Raw genomic sequence first — 17,137 nt, 5'->3', positions numbered from 1 at the left:
TTGACAGTTCATTCTTTGAAATGTGCTTAGGGTTCAGTTATGAAATTGGGAAGTGTTTCTGCATTGGGCATGAATCTAAATTGAAATATGTATCTTAAGCACATCAGAAAAATACCACTGTATCCTGCGCACTGGGGATATTTATAAATATGCTGAATTTTTAGGTAATCAAACAATTGCCTCCCCCCCCCCCCCGTTAAGTACAGTAAGTCGCTGCAGTTACACACTTGTGCATTTTATATTTCAGAACCTAAATGCCCATGCCAATAATTGTTTTTTTCTTCATTAAAGTCAGTGATGTTCGGTCGATATTTAATCATTCCAGGAAGGAAAAGTTGCTGACATCCTCCCTTTTTTAAAAAACAGAACTCACATGCAAGACTTGAAGGACGTCACCAATAATGTCCACTATGAGAACTACAGAAGCAGGAAATTGGCAGCGGTCACATACAACGGGGTGGACAACAACAAGAACAAAGGGCAGCTAACAAAGTAAGTGACAACGGTGGTGGCACCGTACATTTCATCACTGAGTGGAATCTTTAAGGGATGCTGCAACACCGAGACGATCTCTTTCGATGCTTATCTTGACATTGGATTTAAACGTGCAGTGAGTGCTGTAGGACCTACAGTGTAGGTGACTTGGTGAACTTGTACTCATTGATGTTGCCTGCGGTTTCAGTGATCCCCACACCTTTGAAAATGCATTTACTTCCCCCTTTGGACAGTGAGTTGCTTTTCTAGGTTTTTTTCTGGAGGCTTGAAGGCCAAATAGGAAAGTGGAAGTTGGCTGTCCATCAGTTCATTATCTCACTCTTTTCAGAGAAGAACAGTGGTCTAGCATGATTGAAATAATTCATTCCAAGATTATATTTCATGTGTGGAACGTGTTCTCCTTTAGAACACTGTGTGTTACCACAGGTATTTGGATTTTATTATTATTTTTAATAATTATTACATTTCTGTTAGGATGTTTGAAATTAAAATGAGAACCTGGTTTATGAGCTCTTGCAGCAGTGTTTTGAGACTTCCAGCTGTGTTAGTCTTTTGTAGCGAACAGAACAAATCCCATGACATCTTCATGTCTAATAACATATATTCCACTGCAAGATTTGAAATAACTGAGCTGATTTATCCTCTGGCTGCTGACAGAATGAAAAGAGAGCTGACGTTTGCACATTAAATCTGTTTTCTTCATGGAGATCATGTCGTGCTTTTTACTTAACAAGAGGTGCCCCTACCCTCTCCACCTTACACATCAAAAAACTCACGAACTAGGGCATCCACACAGATAACCACTTGCACAAATGATCCTTCACATTCTCTTCCTCTTACAGAAGGTTGGGGGGGCAAATTGTTCAAGGTAGTCATTCTCATGATCTGGTGTAGCTGGGAGGTCCAAAGTCACACATCCTTTAAAGCAGTCGTCCCCAACCCCCAGTCCGGAGACCGGGACCAGTCCTTGGATCAGTCGGTACCGGGCCGCAGCTCCTTGTCCTCCTCCCCAGCTGCCGCCTCCAGGGCTGCCCTGCCACTCTGCCACCGGCTCACCTTTGGTGCTCTCTGGCGGCTGCCATGGCTGGGGCTCCCCCTCAGCGTGGCACTGTGCAGCTGATGCTGGCAGCGCCCTCCAGCAGGCGGTGGGAAATCAGGGGCGCCGGCGGGAAAGCAAGTGGAGCAGGGGCTCAGGCGGCGACGTCCCTCAGCAAAAGACTACCCCCCCCCCCGGGCCTCAGTAAAATTGTCAAGCGTTGACTGGTCCCCGGTGATAAAAAGGTTGGGAACCACTGCTTTAAAGTGTACAGTGGAGTAAAGAGGGGTGCCCATCTGTTCCCCTGTTGTGCCAGGGCAGCTAATGGTGATGTATGAACCAAAGTACTACTAGTAGTTAGGGGTATCTTTCTCTTGTAAAAAGTACTACTGAACAACCTGTTCAGATAATTGTTTTTAGATACCAGGTGTTTTTTGTTGATCGGGGAAACTTCAGTCGCAGCACAACTCTAGGCATGCAGAGCAGGGTCAGTTTGTTTGAAAACTGTAAACAGATTGCACTTTGTAGGTGTTGAGGGGGTCATGACAAGCAAACTATGTTTTGGCCTCTCAAACTGGAGTTTTAGTGTGACTTAGTGTGTGGCATGAATTCAGGCATAGGGTTTTTGGATAATTCTGTCCCAGCTTGCAGGCAGATTTGGCAGTTCGACAAGTTTTTTGTTTGAGTGGATGGTATACACCAAGAAATATTTCCCAGTTGATCATATTGGGCTTTTGAGTGGCCTTTGCTATCTCTGAGCCCATACAAAATGAGTAGGTCTATACGGTGCTGCCATGAATTGATTTTTTTTTGGTGCCATAGGAATTGTCCTGTGTTGTACAACTTGATGCACATTGCTCTTCAGTATTAAGGAGCTCCTACTAGTGATCTTTACTGATCTGGAATAAGGTATTGTCAGTGTGGTTTTGCAGCTTGATTTTGCTTGATTCTGTTTTGAACAAGTGCATGAGGTAAGGGGACGGATTGTCTGAAAATGAAGCCAGGCAGTATGGAGCAAAAGATGTTTATGTTTCAGTCTCATGATAATTCTTATGGATGCTTGGATATATGTGGTAACAGTTTGCATTATAAACTTGCTGCTGCTTCATTGACACATCTACTTTATTTGTATATTCAATAGGTTAAATTTTCTCAGAGGTGGAAATCTGTTTTCATTATGCCAAAGACTTATATAGAATGAAATTAAAAACTGATTTTTTTTTTAGATTGAGGTATTATTGGACTCTGTTCTTTTGTGGTAGAGGAATTTAATCTGCATTTTAAGTAGTAAAGAGCTAGTCTGTATATTGCACAGATTTATATTTGTAAATTAGATTAAATATCTTGCCAGTGTGTTCCGTTGTGTTGATTTAGAGAGCATGTAACTGATGTGTCACAGTTGTTTACTGCAAAGATGGTAATTAGATTTACAGGATAATTCCTCTTCTGTTACTAAAGTCTGCATGTGCAAAGGATGAGGAATGCAAAAAATCTGTACCCATCTAAGGTATTTCATTTTGTTTTTCTGCAACTTCCACAATTTTGTGTTTGAAAATTAACCTTGAACCTCTCTCATGCAGTGCAATACTAGATGCAACAGTGTACACGAGTCCTATCCGTGAATATCACTGCCATTTTAAAGTGATTTAAAAATGCAGTGAGGGCCTAATCCTAATTGGTCCACAGCAGGCTGAGGCATTCTTGCCTCCTCCCCAAACTTTTCAAATGCCATAATGTCCCCCAATGCTGCCACATTTTAATATCACTTTAAAATGGTGTGGGCGTCCACCATTCTGACCTGCAGGACACTGTCATGCCTAATTTGGCCCATAGAGAGCTGGTATTCTGGATTCCTTACTACAGTAGGCGATCTGTACTCTGTCACGTATGTTAGACAAAATGCTTGGGAGATCAGTATTTACAGGAATCCGTGACTTGTATATTGATCACAAATAAGGCCCTTTCCTTCTTCTTTTTCGGAGCTTGTTCCACCTTCTCGCTGCCATTTACTTCATAAATTCTAGTTCTGGCGTATTTATATATTTATCTACTTACCTACCTACCGTCCTCCCCTGAGGCTCAGGGCAGTGTACATGGAACTGGAGAAAAACAGTACAAATAACATGGTAAATTGAACAATAACAAGACAGTCATAACAGAAGAACAATATGCCTCAGTGCCAGTATGTCTCAGTGCCAGAAGATGTTGCTTAATTATCATAGAAACTGGGTGCATGGATGGGGGAGAGGGGACACTAATCACATTTTCTAGAATTAGAGCATTATCATTGTTTCAGGTTCACAGAAAACCATATAGAATGTACAGATGGGCCCATGCTCAAGATCAGTTAATACAAATGCCGTTGCCCTTCAATATATCTTAATCAATCAAGGCGTTACTTGTGGTTGGATTTCGTCCTACCCCTTCAACAAATCTAAAGTTATTGGGAAATTCTTGACATCTGCTTGTTTCAGACAATTTTCTTTGAGGGATATTTGGCCAGTTCATCAGGCATCTCAGTTATGCTACTAGTGGAGGACCCATAAAGAGTATTCCCTACTCTCTGCAGCTGGTTCCTCTGTGGTTGCATGTCATTTCTTTCCTTTTTTGTCTCAGACCAGTTTGTTCCTGAAGGAATTCAAGTTTTTAGGGCTAAAGTCACAACTTCAGTATGGCGCAGCTGTTTGGATTATTGGAGTAGATAGTTCTATTGGTCACCCTTAGGATACTTTTCTTCAGAAAATTAATGGAGTTCCCCGAAGTGTTGCCTGTATGGTTCTCTGATTGGAAGTAGGGTTGGGCACTTCGGCGCCTGAAGCGGCCGGTCGCTCCTGCTGAATCCAGCGTTGCGCCATGGGGGTGGGGTGGGGGGATGCACAGGCGTCAGCGCGCTGGCGGGCACACACATGCAGGTGCGGAGCTCCGCACCTGCATGTATAAGCCCGCTGGCACGCTGACACCCATGCCTCTCCTCCCCCTGGCACGGCGCTGGTTGCATCGGGAACAATCGGGCACCGAAGCGCCAAACCCTAATTGGCAGTGGTCCTTGGATCAGTAGAATGCCATGCTCAGAAGTTGGCTTTCCATCTATCCTAGAAGGTTTTGTTTTCTGAGGAAGCTTCTGGTTTTCTTTCATTTTCTGATTGTTGTGTGTTACAATGGAACTTTAATCTTGAATGTATATTTTATGGCTGGCCCCTACATTTCTATTGTCAATTGCTAGATGTTCCCTGGATAGAGCACAGAAGGCGTTAGATTGCCAGCTGGCCTTTGACATGGCTCATAGACTATATTCCATGGAGGTTTTTTTGGCATTGTACCTCTGTCATCTTTTTACCAATTTACTGTTCCTAAATATTGGAGGGTTTTTGTCATGGCTACGTTAAATGCTTCTCACTGTTTTGCTGGATAGATTCCAAGGAATAACCTACTTAGAAGAATTGTTCCTCTGTGGATCTGGAGCAATCAAAAGTCAAAACTTCTGTCTCACATTCTTTTAGATTGTGTGCTGGTGTCCCCTCTGAGAGATCTCTGCATTTGTCTGTTGATTATTTCTGATACTTTTTTCTCCTCTCTGGTTTACTTAGAATCATAGAATCTTAGAGTTGGAAGGGGCCATACAGGCCATCTAGTCCAACCCCCTGCTCAACGCAGGATTTTGTCATTACATTGACAGCAGCAAAATTTTGGGCTGCAATTGTTGCTGTGCAAAGATAGAAATAAAGCGTGGAAGAATTATTCATGTTGTCCAAATTTGTTGTCGGATTGTAATATAAAAAATTAAACAAACGCTTTTGAGTCATACGAAGGCTCTAATCTGTATTATCAATGGCTTGAATTCTTTTCTGCTTGAGATAAGAAATACTTTGTTTCATCATTGTGGCTTTTGTGTAGTCCACCATGGGTACTGTGCATGCATAGCCTGGCTGCAGTTTTTCTAAAGCCGTGTGTTCCCACCCACTGCATGTATAAAAAGAGAGAGCACCTCCCTTGGTTCTTGTTTTGCCCCCAGTGTAGGATGTTGGATTACTTCATTCCAGTACCTGAAGAATTTCAAAGATGCCATTGATTCAGATCTGGCTATCAGTACTTTTCAGAAGAATTGGGCTTAACCATGTTTCTTCAAAGACTTTATGTGGAATCAAGATGGCCCAGTCTTATGCACCCATTTTGTGCCTCCTGTGTCGCAGTGAAACACATAACATCTTAAGTCTGTAAGCAATTTATGCTGAAGATCCAGAACTAAAGACCCTCCCAGCTAAAAGCTGTATTACAGAAAATCTCACTTAAGGGTATAATGTAATCGACAGCTAACGAGTGAAAAAGGCCAAGAGTCTTGTGACTTTGGTACCACCGGCTTCAATTGTAGACCTAGACTTGGTTCGACCTTTGACTTCAGTTCAACCTCACACTCAGTCAGAGCCGCCTGCAAAGAAAGCCAATCAAGGCAAAGTGTCTCAAGAAGATTAGCATTGTCTTTGGCTAAGTCCAAGTCACCCGAGAAGTCTACTTTGTTGATTCCAGGTGCCTGCAGCCAAAGTCTCAGTTCCACTGCTGGTTTCAGAGACTCCATCACTCACTTTCCATTGGACAAACCACTTCCCAGTCTTTTTGAAGTTCTAGACACTTCCCCCTTTGCCTCTTTAGCTGGAGTTTAGAGCAGTTGTATACCCATAGTTGAGAATCACTGTCATCTCACACCCAGGGTAAGACCATTCCTATCACTATAGCCATAATCCTCATCATCAGTTCCATTACTCTTTGCACAGATCCCCTTGTCACTGTGAATATTATCACAACTTCTACCACCATTACTACAGTCACCATCTCCACTCCCACTAAGAACCAAAGCCTCCATCTGAATGACCGAATAAACCAGATGAATCTCAGGGAAACCAGGGCCTGTCTTTGGAACCATATGTTGAAAGTGAACATGAGTCTGAATCCAATTTCCACGTTGTCTCCAAACCTTCACCATCAGAAGTAGTCTTTGAGGAGACTACTATTTCTCAACGGAAAGACTTAGGCCTTTATACTGAGCAACAGGTGTAAATGGAAAAATCTCTTGAAATACAGGTGAATCGCACTGTTCCAACATCTATAAAACCTAGCATTCTAAGTAATGACTGGGGAAGGGAATGTATTGAGTCTGCTAAGAAAACGCTAGAGGGCGTCACCCCAAGGGTCAGGCATGACTTGGTGCTTGCACAGGGCTACCTTTACCTTTATTCGAAGTTTTACGCTCTGAAATCATCGGCCCAGTGGCCTTCCCAATCATGCAAGGAACACTTGATACTGCTAAAAATATTTAGGCCAAACCAGCCTTTGTGTCTTCCACAGCAAGAGGGCAGGAAGGTTTGCATCTCATAGGCATTGGCATTCCATATTAGCAATTATGAAGCAATAATGAGGAAGTATCAGTTCTTATTTCTGGGAAAAGATATGCCAAGAAACACTTGCCAGACTTCTGCAAACAGAGGCCCTTAGGCTTATCTGAGCCTCAACTCAATGCAGCCAGGCACATAACTGATTGCTCATCCACATCCGTAATCTCTTCCATTGCTTTGCATAGACATGTAAGAACCTTAACCCTAGCCATAGGTCTAGGTTACAAGACTAGTCTTTCAAAGGTCTTGTCCTCTTTCTTCCTTCATGGATGAGACATGTAAGAAAAGAAAGGATGACAGAGTAACTGACAGATATCTTGTCATCATTCCTTTATATCTCCATCTGTACAGGCAGAGTATTCTTTCAAACTGTGTGAACTTCCCAAGATACAACCCTTCCATTTCCATGGGAGGAACCTTTTTTCTTGCTCTTTCCTCTTCATAGCAACCTTGTTCCAATCTGCTCCCCAATCAGTGTGGCACTCTGGTCCACATTGGGGACGACCCTTTGTGGGCCAGGCCATAGGTCGATGTTCAGGTGGGGCAGCACCTCCCCTCCCGTGCGACCCAACCTCCAGTGATGACACCAGTCCTACCCAGCCGGTAGTTCAGCATTTTCCAGAGACAGTTATAGTTGCAGGGCTTCAAAATCAAATTGTTTGAATGGTTTTATAACGTTAGAAGAATCTGTGAAATGCAGAAAAACTAATAGTTGCCATGTGATCATCTGAGCTTAATTATACTGAGTGCTACTTTTTTTCTTTTTTAATGAACAGCTTCTTGTGATGCCTCTGCTGGCCAGTTAAAGGGTGCTTATTTATTTCATTTTGAATATACAGTCTAGCATAGGCCTAGAAAGAGTTAGGAATCACTGTATGCTTAGAGGAAAAGTAGCAAAATGAAGGTCACTAAAATATTTAAACTCCAGCTTAAAGAGCCTGCATTGCTTATTTGCATACTTTTGCAGCAGGGGTAAATTGTTCTTGGAAGCTTTGCACATCCGGTCTGCATTAATTGTGTGGCACTGACTAACTGGACACTGAAAATAAACCTTAACGGGCTTAAACTAACCATCTGTCACTTTACAGTGAAAATTTTGCTTCTGTGGAGCATCCAAGCCTTAAGTAGCTTCAAGTCCATAATGAGTTTGCTTTTTAAAAAAGATTACTGCTTTTTAATTTTTGTGGTTTTATTTAAGCATGCTAAGCATCTGTATTTTTTGTTTTTTAGATTTGACACAGTTGAAGGCATGTAAGTGGTCATTTAAAATTTTTAAAAGACATAACGGGGGAAAAAAAGCTTTAACAAAATAAGGCTTTCCATGTTAAGTGTAATTTTTACATTTTATTTCCAGCCTCTTGCATTTGTTTTGCTTTAATGTTTTTATTCTAAAGCATACCTAACATTAAATATTTTTAGTGACAAATACAAAAAGCACTCTCATTCACAAGGAAGACAGACGGTCACTTGAGCGGTTATTGGATACACAACCCACACAGTTTGCTGCCTTTTAGTAAATATAAGTACATTGATTATGCGTGAAATGCTCTTCAGGAACTTGTTGTTTTCATTTCTTGCCTCTGAAGTTGCAGGTAGTTGCAAGAGCACGATCATATCCGAGTGCTAAGCAGAGAAGGCAAAAATGTAGATATGATCGCATGCTTTTATATAAATGGCTTACAGAGGCTCATTTTCCAGTTTGATCAGGTGCGACATTCCAGAGAGAACTGTCAGCTTGGCTGCCAGGGGTAGTCAAACTGCAGCCCTCCAGATGTCCATGGACTACAATTCCCATGAATCCCTGGGGCTCATGGCAATTGTAGTTCATAGACATCTGGAGGGCTGCAGTTTGACTACCCCTGGTCTAGACACACCCCTGCCTCTCATCACAGGGAGAACGGAATGATTGAACGGGCGGTACAGTGTTTAATTTGACCTGCTGTCTCCCAGCTATCCTATTTAAAATCCATTTGCTCTGAGAACGTTGGGGATCTGGGAGATGTTGCAGTGCATCCATCCCTCTGGCAGACTTCTCTTCGTGACAAACCTTGCAGAACAAGATTTCCTCCCCGTCCAATTCCTGCTACCTCCTGCTAGATTTCCCATCTCTAATTTGTTCTTGCAAGGTCAGGAGACCCTCAAGAACAGAAAGCAAGGACTTCTGGTGTGCGTCTGGGGGGGGGGGGGCAGTCAGGAGAAATAGTCACCCATTCTTCAGGTTGTGGGAATTCAGTTCTGTTGGAAGAACTTAGACTACTATATTTTAGAAAACATCTGAACACTGAGATCTGCAAGTGTCCAATTCTGTCGTTCTCCCTTAAGTTTTCCTTTAATGGAGATGTAACCGCTTTGAAAAATTTTTGAGTGGTGCTGAAATTTGCTGTCTTGAAACCAGTGGGATTCTGCATTTTTTTCATGCCCTGAAAAGTCTCTTCTTTGTAGTTTATGAGCCTATCATTCTTATAAGAATCATTTTGTTAAAATGCTTGTTGGGTTCCACTGATAGTAATGGCTGCATTAGCAATAGCCCTGGGCAGGACGAGACCTTTCTTTGCAAACTAAAATAAACTACCATGAAGTTGGCCCATCTCCATATAGGCACCAGCTATTTCGAACAGAGCCCATTTTAATTACAGCTGTAAGTTTTGCTCCCTACATTTTTACAAAAAACACCTGAGCTTGGGTTAAATACTGTTATTACAACTGAGCCTCATACCTATGAACTCACAGACAGAAGTTCTTTCCTGGAATTGTCAGTGTGTTCCGTGTCCTTCTAGTTCTCAGTCACTCCCCTGTTCTATCCGGCTGGATTCCCTTGTGAACCTTTTGACTTGGTCTGCCATTCCTTCTCCCCATCATCCTTTCAGCTCTCTCTCCTGTCACGTCCCGAGCTCCCTAAACAGGGTTCCTTGCTTTTGTGAACTATGCCAACTGGATGAAGAACTTAGAAGGTTGCATGTTTTGCTGTGAGTCATTACCGTTTTTCTCTGCTCCTACCAGAGGACAGCTCTTTCAAATACCTGCTGTGTCAGGGCTGGAGGAATATATATTTTAGCCGTGACGCTGAGAAACTGTGGTACTTTCCTCCAGTGTCTTTATTGCAGTCAAGTGTGCTGCTTTCATGTCAGTGAAGAAGTGTCCTAGCTATCATAGTATTGCCTGTAGCTTTACAGTGAGATATTTCTGCCTTCTCCTTATGTCTGCATAATTTTGAAAACGTTTACTTGCAACTTTGCTGCCTGAGGTTCTACAGTAATGCCATTTTTTTAAAGTAATACTGTAAAAATGTTAGCATCTGTTTAGCTTGATCCCAGGTGGTAAAGTGAAGGTTGGTTCTGCTAGTTGCATCTTATTTATCCGATACCTCCTTCCCTCCCCACCTCCCCCATTTTGCATTGCATGAAGGCAAGTGTTGGTAAACATACGTCTGCAATGCACTTGTCTTGTTGGGCACATCGCCACTTAATTCCCTTCTCAGACTGTATTGATGTGATCAGATTGTGGCATGTGTAGCCTGTAACTTCAGTTAGTTTCTGGTGTTGAAGCCCGCTGTGTGTTAGGAATTCCGTTAGCTATGGGGAATGGAATCTAACTCTTGCATCAACATGGGATTTTGAATTCAGCAAGCCATTTAAATTACAGATCCGGCCTGTATTCCAACTTTACTAACACACAGTTAGAGCTGCAAGAAGAGTTCCAACCGTTCTGTTGCAAGTTCCCAATTGTCTCTTCTTTAAAATATCTCTAGCCCTTTTTGCTACAGAAATTTTCGAGAAAGGCACAGATTGCACATTTGCTGTATAACAAAGGGTTAAAGATTTTACATCAAAAAAGATGGGAACTAGGACATTTCTGCCAAGCTAAGCTATAATGGTATTGGGGGAGGGGGCAACTGTGGCTGTTGGGGGCTGAGGCAAGGAAAGTGCAGCAAAAGTTGTTGTGTGGATGTTCTGCTGCCATGGCTAATGCCTCTGTATTCACAGCAGTGACAAGAGCTACCCAGAGAATTGTCTCCCTGTGGAACCTCTACTGGCCAGTTGGCTGTTCTTAGGAAACCAGTGTGAAAACCAGCTTGCTGTTTATTGGTTCTCCTCATCACTCTATTAGGCGAAGAGTTGCCAGGCCCTAGTGCTGCAGAGACAAGAGATATCACAACTTCCAGAATTTCTCTTTCAGGGTGTAGATCATGACCTAGCAACACTGTGCTCCTTTGGCTCCCTGGTCCACATTCCTCAGACCTCCCTTGGCTGCTGATATTCTTCCTGCCAATAGTGCAAGGCCCCATTCCTTCTAGCTTTCTCGCTCCATTGTTTTCACTGCATCGTTCCTTCAGCCTCCTTTCCTCTGGGTTTGCTGTCACTTAACTTCCCTGCATCCCGGGACCCATTCCTAGTTCTTCTCCTGTCCCATGGCCGAAGTGACTTTTCGCCTCACCCTTAGAAATTGGACTAGAAAATGTTTTGTTCCCCAAGCCACTGAGCCAACACAAAGATACAAGGGCAATACATTCTAGAATTTTTTATAAAACATGGTTTAATAAATCAGAAGTTTAAGCCTCCCTCACAGAGACAGCATTCTGTCGTCTAACACAGGGGTAGTCAACCTGTGGTCCTCCAGATGTCCATGGACTACAATTTGCTGATTGGGGCTCATGGGAATTGTAGTCCATGGACATCTGGAGGACCACAGGTTGACTACCCCTGGTCTGACATTCTTGACGTATTAGCTCACAGTATATTGTTGCCTGAGCTCGTCCCATCACATGTGCACCAAATCTGTGGTATTAAAAGTTCACCATGTGTGATTTCTTCCCCCTTTCACAGTGTGCCCTTTCCTGGAAATTGTAGTGTTGCCAGTGGAGCACATTCCCTCCTCCGTCCTCCCTTTGTGAACGAGATATTTGCATCAGCTTAAGTGTACAAGGCATTCCCATGACGGGGAAAGCATTTGATCACTGTCATGAATTTTTTAGGCACCTCTTACTTTTAGGAGTCCTTCCCTGTTAGATTGTTGCTTGCCCCCTTTCAGTGTTTCCCTGTTGCCTCCCAACTGACTAGCCAAGCAAATTTTCTCCATGGAATAACCATCTCCCTGCTCTGGTTTGTGGCAGGAGCCCTCTGGCCCAAATGGAAGAAGAACGGAGAGAGCACGTGGCGAAGATGAAGAAAATGGAGATGGAAATGGAGCAGGTCTTTGAAATGAAGGTCAAAGAAAAAGTTCAGAAGCTGAAGGACTCTGAAGCGGAGGTAAATCCAGTGCACAGTGGAGCTTACCGTCTTCTGGATGAAGCAAGGATTGTAATTAAAAATAAGGTGTTGCCCCCGAAGTTTCCTGCACGCTGAGTATACCACTCAGGAGATGATCAGGAATAAATAAGTTCCCAGAGGAAACAGATGAGGTCTTGTAAGTGTACATGAGGATTGGTAACATGACCCTGTTGCTTGTGTGACCAGTGTGCTATAGCTGCACTGTTCACAGCAACCTGTCACATTGAAGAAGAAGAAGAGTTGGTTCTTATATGCCGCTTTTCTCTACCCGAAGGAGGCTCAAAGTGGCTTACAGTCGCCTTCCCTTTCCTCTCCCCACAACATGCACCCTGTGAGGTGGGTGAGAGAGCCCTGATATCACTGCTTGGTCAGAACAGCTTTATCAGCACCGTGGGAAGCTCAGGGTCACCCAGCTGGCTGCATGTGGGGGAGTGCAGAATCAAACCCAGAATGCCAGATTAGAAGCCCGCACTCCTAACCACTACACCAAACTGGGAGTGTGGGTTTCATGGGATTGATTTTGCTCTTAAAACAGTTTTTTGTTACATTGATGTGACTTGTGCTCAGGGGCAGGTTGCCCATTATGACCACAAGTTCTTTTCCTGATGGGCCAGCAGTGAAGACCACAACACCCAGCCAAGTTGTATTGGTGTCAGCCTGGCTGGGCAGGCAAGAAGTCCTTCTCCCCCTCCCGTCTCGGGGAGGGAGGGGGTTGAAAGGCAGAACTGTTTTTTTTTTTTTGGGGGGGGGGGGGTTCGTTGCAGTTCATCCCTGCTTGTGCTGAATGGGATTTATTACACTGGCTTTATTAAATCACAGTCAGTTTGGATTACAGAACACCATTCTTACACATTTGTAAGAGTGCCTTGTTCTTGTGTCCATTTGCAAATCTCTAATCCAGGCAAGGTAACCAGTTTCATTTGTATCAAATAATCTCCATTTACTAGATGCGATCCAAATAAACTGAATTTGTTAACTTGATTCGATTGGTGATTTTAACTGGCAACTAATTCCAAGGGTTGTGTAATAATTCTACCTCAAAGCATGAGACCAAACGAATGCCAGTTGAAAGCATGGTTTTGGCCAACTCAAGAGAGTACTTTTGAAAAGCTATTGTTTGTGTGCAGGGAAGCTTAATACTGGATAGGCAGAGTAATGAAGTAGTTGAATAAAAAGCAAACAAACAAAAGGTTCAGAAGTTAAACTAGGCCATAAAGCAGGAAGAGTTGAGTACAAGATCTGAGTGCAGTTATGGTTAAACACGTTGAGAGGGATGCTTCTTTAATATTCTTCAGATAATTTGCTGCTGGGCTTCTCAGGTGCAGGTTTCCATCTCTGGCAAAATAATACCTCACTCTGGATTTCCAACAAATAAGCAGGTTTCGTTTGTGCCCTGCAAACTTTATGGAGCAGCAAGTCCAGAAGTTGAATTATTTTGGAACTAGCTGCAAATCCCGTTCATAAGAATGGGCTTTGAAAGGCCCCCGCAGGCCGCTGGCACTGCGGCTGCCTCCCTGGGGCCCGCCAAGCGTTCTTGCCGCCTCTGTGAGGCTGCAAGAGCGCTTGCCCGGCCCTAGGGAAGGGAACCTTCCCCCACCACCACCGTTGCTGCAGCCGCGCTTGCTGGGTCCTAGGGAAGGGAACCTTCCCCCCCCCCCGACCACCACCACCATTCCCATGGCCGCACTTGCCAGGCCCCCATACATACACTGTTGCCGTGGCCATGCTTGCCAAGCCCTAGGGAAGGGAACCTTCCCCCCACACACACACACACACACATACACTGTTGGTGCGGCCAGTTCCTTGGGGCCCGGCAAGAGCTCTTGCTGCCTCTGTGAGGTGGCGAGAGCGCTTTGCATGTCACAGGGATCTCCCCCCCACCCACACGAGCAGGCAAGGAGGGAGGAAGGGAGGGCCAATGACCCTGATTGGTCCTGTTCCATCTTGGACAGGGAGGACAGTCTCCACCCCCTGGCCTGTTTCACAAATATATATAAGAGGAACAGTGGATAAGGATAGTCCAGGTAGCACTGATGAGGTGTCTACGTGTTGCTTTCTTGTTCCTTAGCTCCAGCGACGTCATGAGCAAATGAAAAAGAACCTGGAGGCCCAACACAAAGAACTGGAAGAGAAACGCCGCCAGTTTGAAGACGAGAAAGCAAACTGGGAAGCCCAGCAACGTATTTTGGAACAACAGAATTCTTCCAGGTATTTAGGAGTCGGTGTAGTTCTTTCTGGCAGTATTTGTATTTAGCAAATGTAAGAGGTGGAGTTAAATGTGGATATTGCTGGGTACTGATGGGTTTTGTCTGTGTTGTTTTCTATGCCGTTGTGTGTCTGGACCTGCCACCCTTTCCATCTTGCAATCTCTCCTGGCATCTCAGACCTAATATTTTTGGGCTACCACTGTCAGCACAATTCCTCTACTGCTTCCTGGCTCTTGCATCTGCTTTGGATTGGAAATTTAGTATGATAATGTGTCAGGGTCTGAAAATGGTGTTATCTAGTTTTAGCCATTAGATTCCGAAGTCTGTCATATCAGTAGAACTTTGACTCCCATGAATGAATTAAGCAAACCTCTTACAAACCATCTAGTCAAATAAGCATGTAGGTGGTATATAGGGGTACAAGTTATGAAACTGAACCAAAGGGGAATAGGTTGGCTTATGGAATACCTGCTGTGATCAGCATTCAGGCAAGGAAGCTTGAATATAGTGGAAGTCTTAGCTTTAGGCCTCAGAATTCAAAACTCACTTGGTTCTATGCAGACAAAATTGCTGATTCTGTGAACTTAGGCAGATTGTGAGTGGGTGGGCAGAAGGGATTGTGTCAGTGCTTGGCTCTTGTGACCCTTTTTTGCATGCCACTTTGGGATCAGAAAGTGAATTTGGAGGGGAGGCATCATCTGGGTAAGGAATTGGGTGGACAGCTTGTGAATTTCCTGAATTCTGTTGGGGGTTGGACTAAATGACCCTGGCAGTCCCTTCCAAATCTTGAGTTTTCCTGAACTTCTGAAACATGTCATTGTCCTTAGCCCCACCAGTGATTTGGATAGAAGTCTGTGTCATGGTTGAATATACAGCCTTTCTAGCAGCGGAATAGTCGGTCTCTATAAACAGATCATCCTGAAAGATAGCTGTTACTCATGGATTTGCAGTTGCATATCTCACATTGAACATGAGAGCCTAAGTGTCTTTTTTCCTTTGTTCCCTACCATAAGATTTACATAGGCATCCTAATAATAAAAAAAACCCAGGCTAGTTAAAAAAAGTAGTGTTTGAAGATTAAATATGAATGATGTGCTTTCTCTCTGTCTTTTAAACAGAACTTTGGAAAAGAACAAGAAGAAAGGGAAGATATTTTAAACCCACTTCCTGACCACCAGTTATGTATTAGTTGCCAATATTCCAGCCTGGACATCAGTGTGTGTTGGATCTTTTTGACCAATCTTACACCAGTTGTATCCATATCTATGGATTTAACAGCATGACAAAAAAAGTTGTTTGTTTTTAATTTTGATGGCAATTGAGATGCCTTGAATTGTTTAGGGTGTTGTATACTTAGGAAAACAAAACGGTTCTAAGTACTCCCCCCCCCCCTTAAAACAAAGTCATCTTGATGCAAAAGAACATTTTACTGTTGTACAATCATGTTCTGGTGGTTTGATTTGTTTACAGGATATTCCAGTATACAAGGACTTGGGAAGGTTTTCCATAAGGATACATTGCCATAATATAATATGACTATGCTTCTATTATTAAACAAAAATTCCATTCAGTGCAGCATATATAATAATGTAATTTAGTCTAACACAGTGGACCCTATTTTTGACACTTCCATTGTTTAAATATACACATGGAAAGACAAACTTATAGGCTTATGGTGCACCTAAAAGCTTTTTATAACAACTTTTTTTTTGAATCTTTTAAAATATGCTATTCTCATTTAGTAACTACTTTAGCCAGAAGAATTTCATTACTGCTTCATTTTTGTAATGACATATAATTTAGATATTTTCCCATATATTGGCCCTGCTAAATAGACTGTAGTTTCTTTCATATGGTAGGAACCAGTGAATTAAACTTTTCCTTTAACTCCCTTTTTACATTTTATGGTAAGTAGCAGGAAAATGCATTTATAGGTCATTTCTAGGGGGGGAAATGTGGAGTTAACTACCAACATGTTCCTACCTGTGTGCCGTCTGTCTTCTACTAGAAATGAGAATCATGACCTCTTAAGAAAAGTCACCATTTTGCATTTAGCTGTATTCATATACTGCATTTCTGTATTTTTGTTTGTATTGTAAAAAGTCACATAATAAACAATGTTGTGATGTAACATATTTGAAGTCTGATGCATACGAGATTTCAGTCATGCTTTTGTTGCTTTAACTTTTTAATTTTAACTTTTAGGCTTCACAAATTATATTGTCTGAGCAGTACCCCATATTACTGTGTGTCCTGCCTAGTGCAGGGGGTTGGACTAGATCAGTGGTCCGCAACCTTACGGTTGCCGCGGACCGCTGCTCTGGAGTGGCGGGAGAGGGCGACCCGGGGCCCTGCGCACACGCGGCAGCCCCAGCGCAAACGCGCATGCGCGGACTGCTGCGCACGCGCGTTTGCGCCCAGCAGGGGCGCGAACGCGTGTGCGCGCTGCTGCCATGCCAGCGGCCACTGCTCCCTCTCCCAGCCCCTCCAGGCCGCCAGCAAATCGGCCGCCAAAGCGGCCGATTAGCTTGCGGCTCGGCAAGCTTCTCTTCCACCCCTCCCGAAACAAGAAGCTTGCCGGGCTGCGAGCTAATCGACCGCTTCGGCGGCAGATTTGCTTGCGGCCTGGCGAGCTTCTCGCTTCAGGGGGGCAGGAAGAGAGAGCTGCGGCCCAGCGCCAAGGCCTTCATGGCCCGGCAGCGGGCCGCGGCCCGCGGGTTGGGGACCACTGGACTAGATGACCTA

The 17,137-nt window shown here is 43.7% G+C and overlaps 1 protein-coding gene across 3 annotated transcripts in view; it reads left to right on the top strand.

Annotated features, from left to right (window-relative positions):
* The window catches only part of SEPTIN7 (septin 7), a 46,277-nt gene extending 29,750 nt beyond the window's left edge, over positions 1–16,527 (top strand). For 2 of the 3 annotated variants that reach the window (XM_077303386.1, XM_077303388.1), the window contains 5 exons: positions 367–492; positions 8,149–8,169; positions 12,029–12,164; positions 14,254–14,393; positions 15,511–16,527. In XM_077303386.1, coding sequence (XP_077159501.1) covers positions 367–492; positions 8,149–8,169; positions 12,029–12,164; positions 14,254–14,393; positions 15,511–15,550 — 463 coding nt within the window. In that variant the 3' untranslated portion in view covers positions 15,551–16,527. The remainder of the gene's footprint in view (positions 1–366; positions 493–8,148; positions 8,170–12,028; positions 12,165–14,253; positions 14,394–15,510) is intronic. The other variant, XM_077303387.1, reaches the window with a different exon arrangement.
* The last annotated feature ends 610 nt before the right edge of the window (positions 16,528–17,137 follow it).

The sequence above is a fragment of the Paroedura picta genome, chromosome 11, assembly GCF_049243985.1.
Source record: "Paroedura picta isolate Pp20150507F chromosome 11, Ppicta_v3.0, whole genome shotgun sequence".
NCBI classification, from domain to species: Eukaryota; Metazoa; Chordata; class Lepidosauria; order Squamata; family Gekkonidae; genus Paroedura; species Paroedura picta.
The sequence above is the reverse complement of the archived record's forward strand: the minus strand, read 5'-3'. Positions and strand labels throughout refer to the sequence as shown.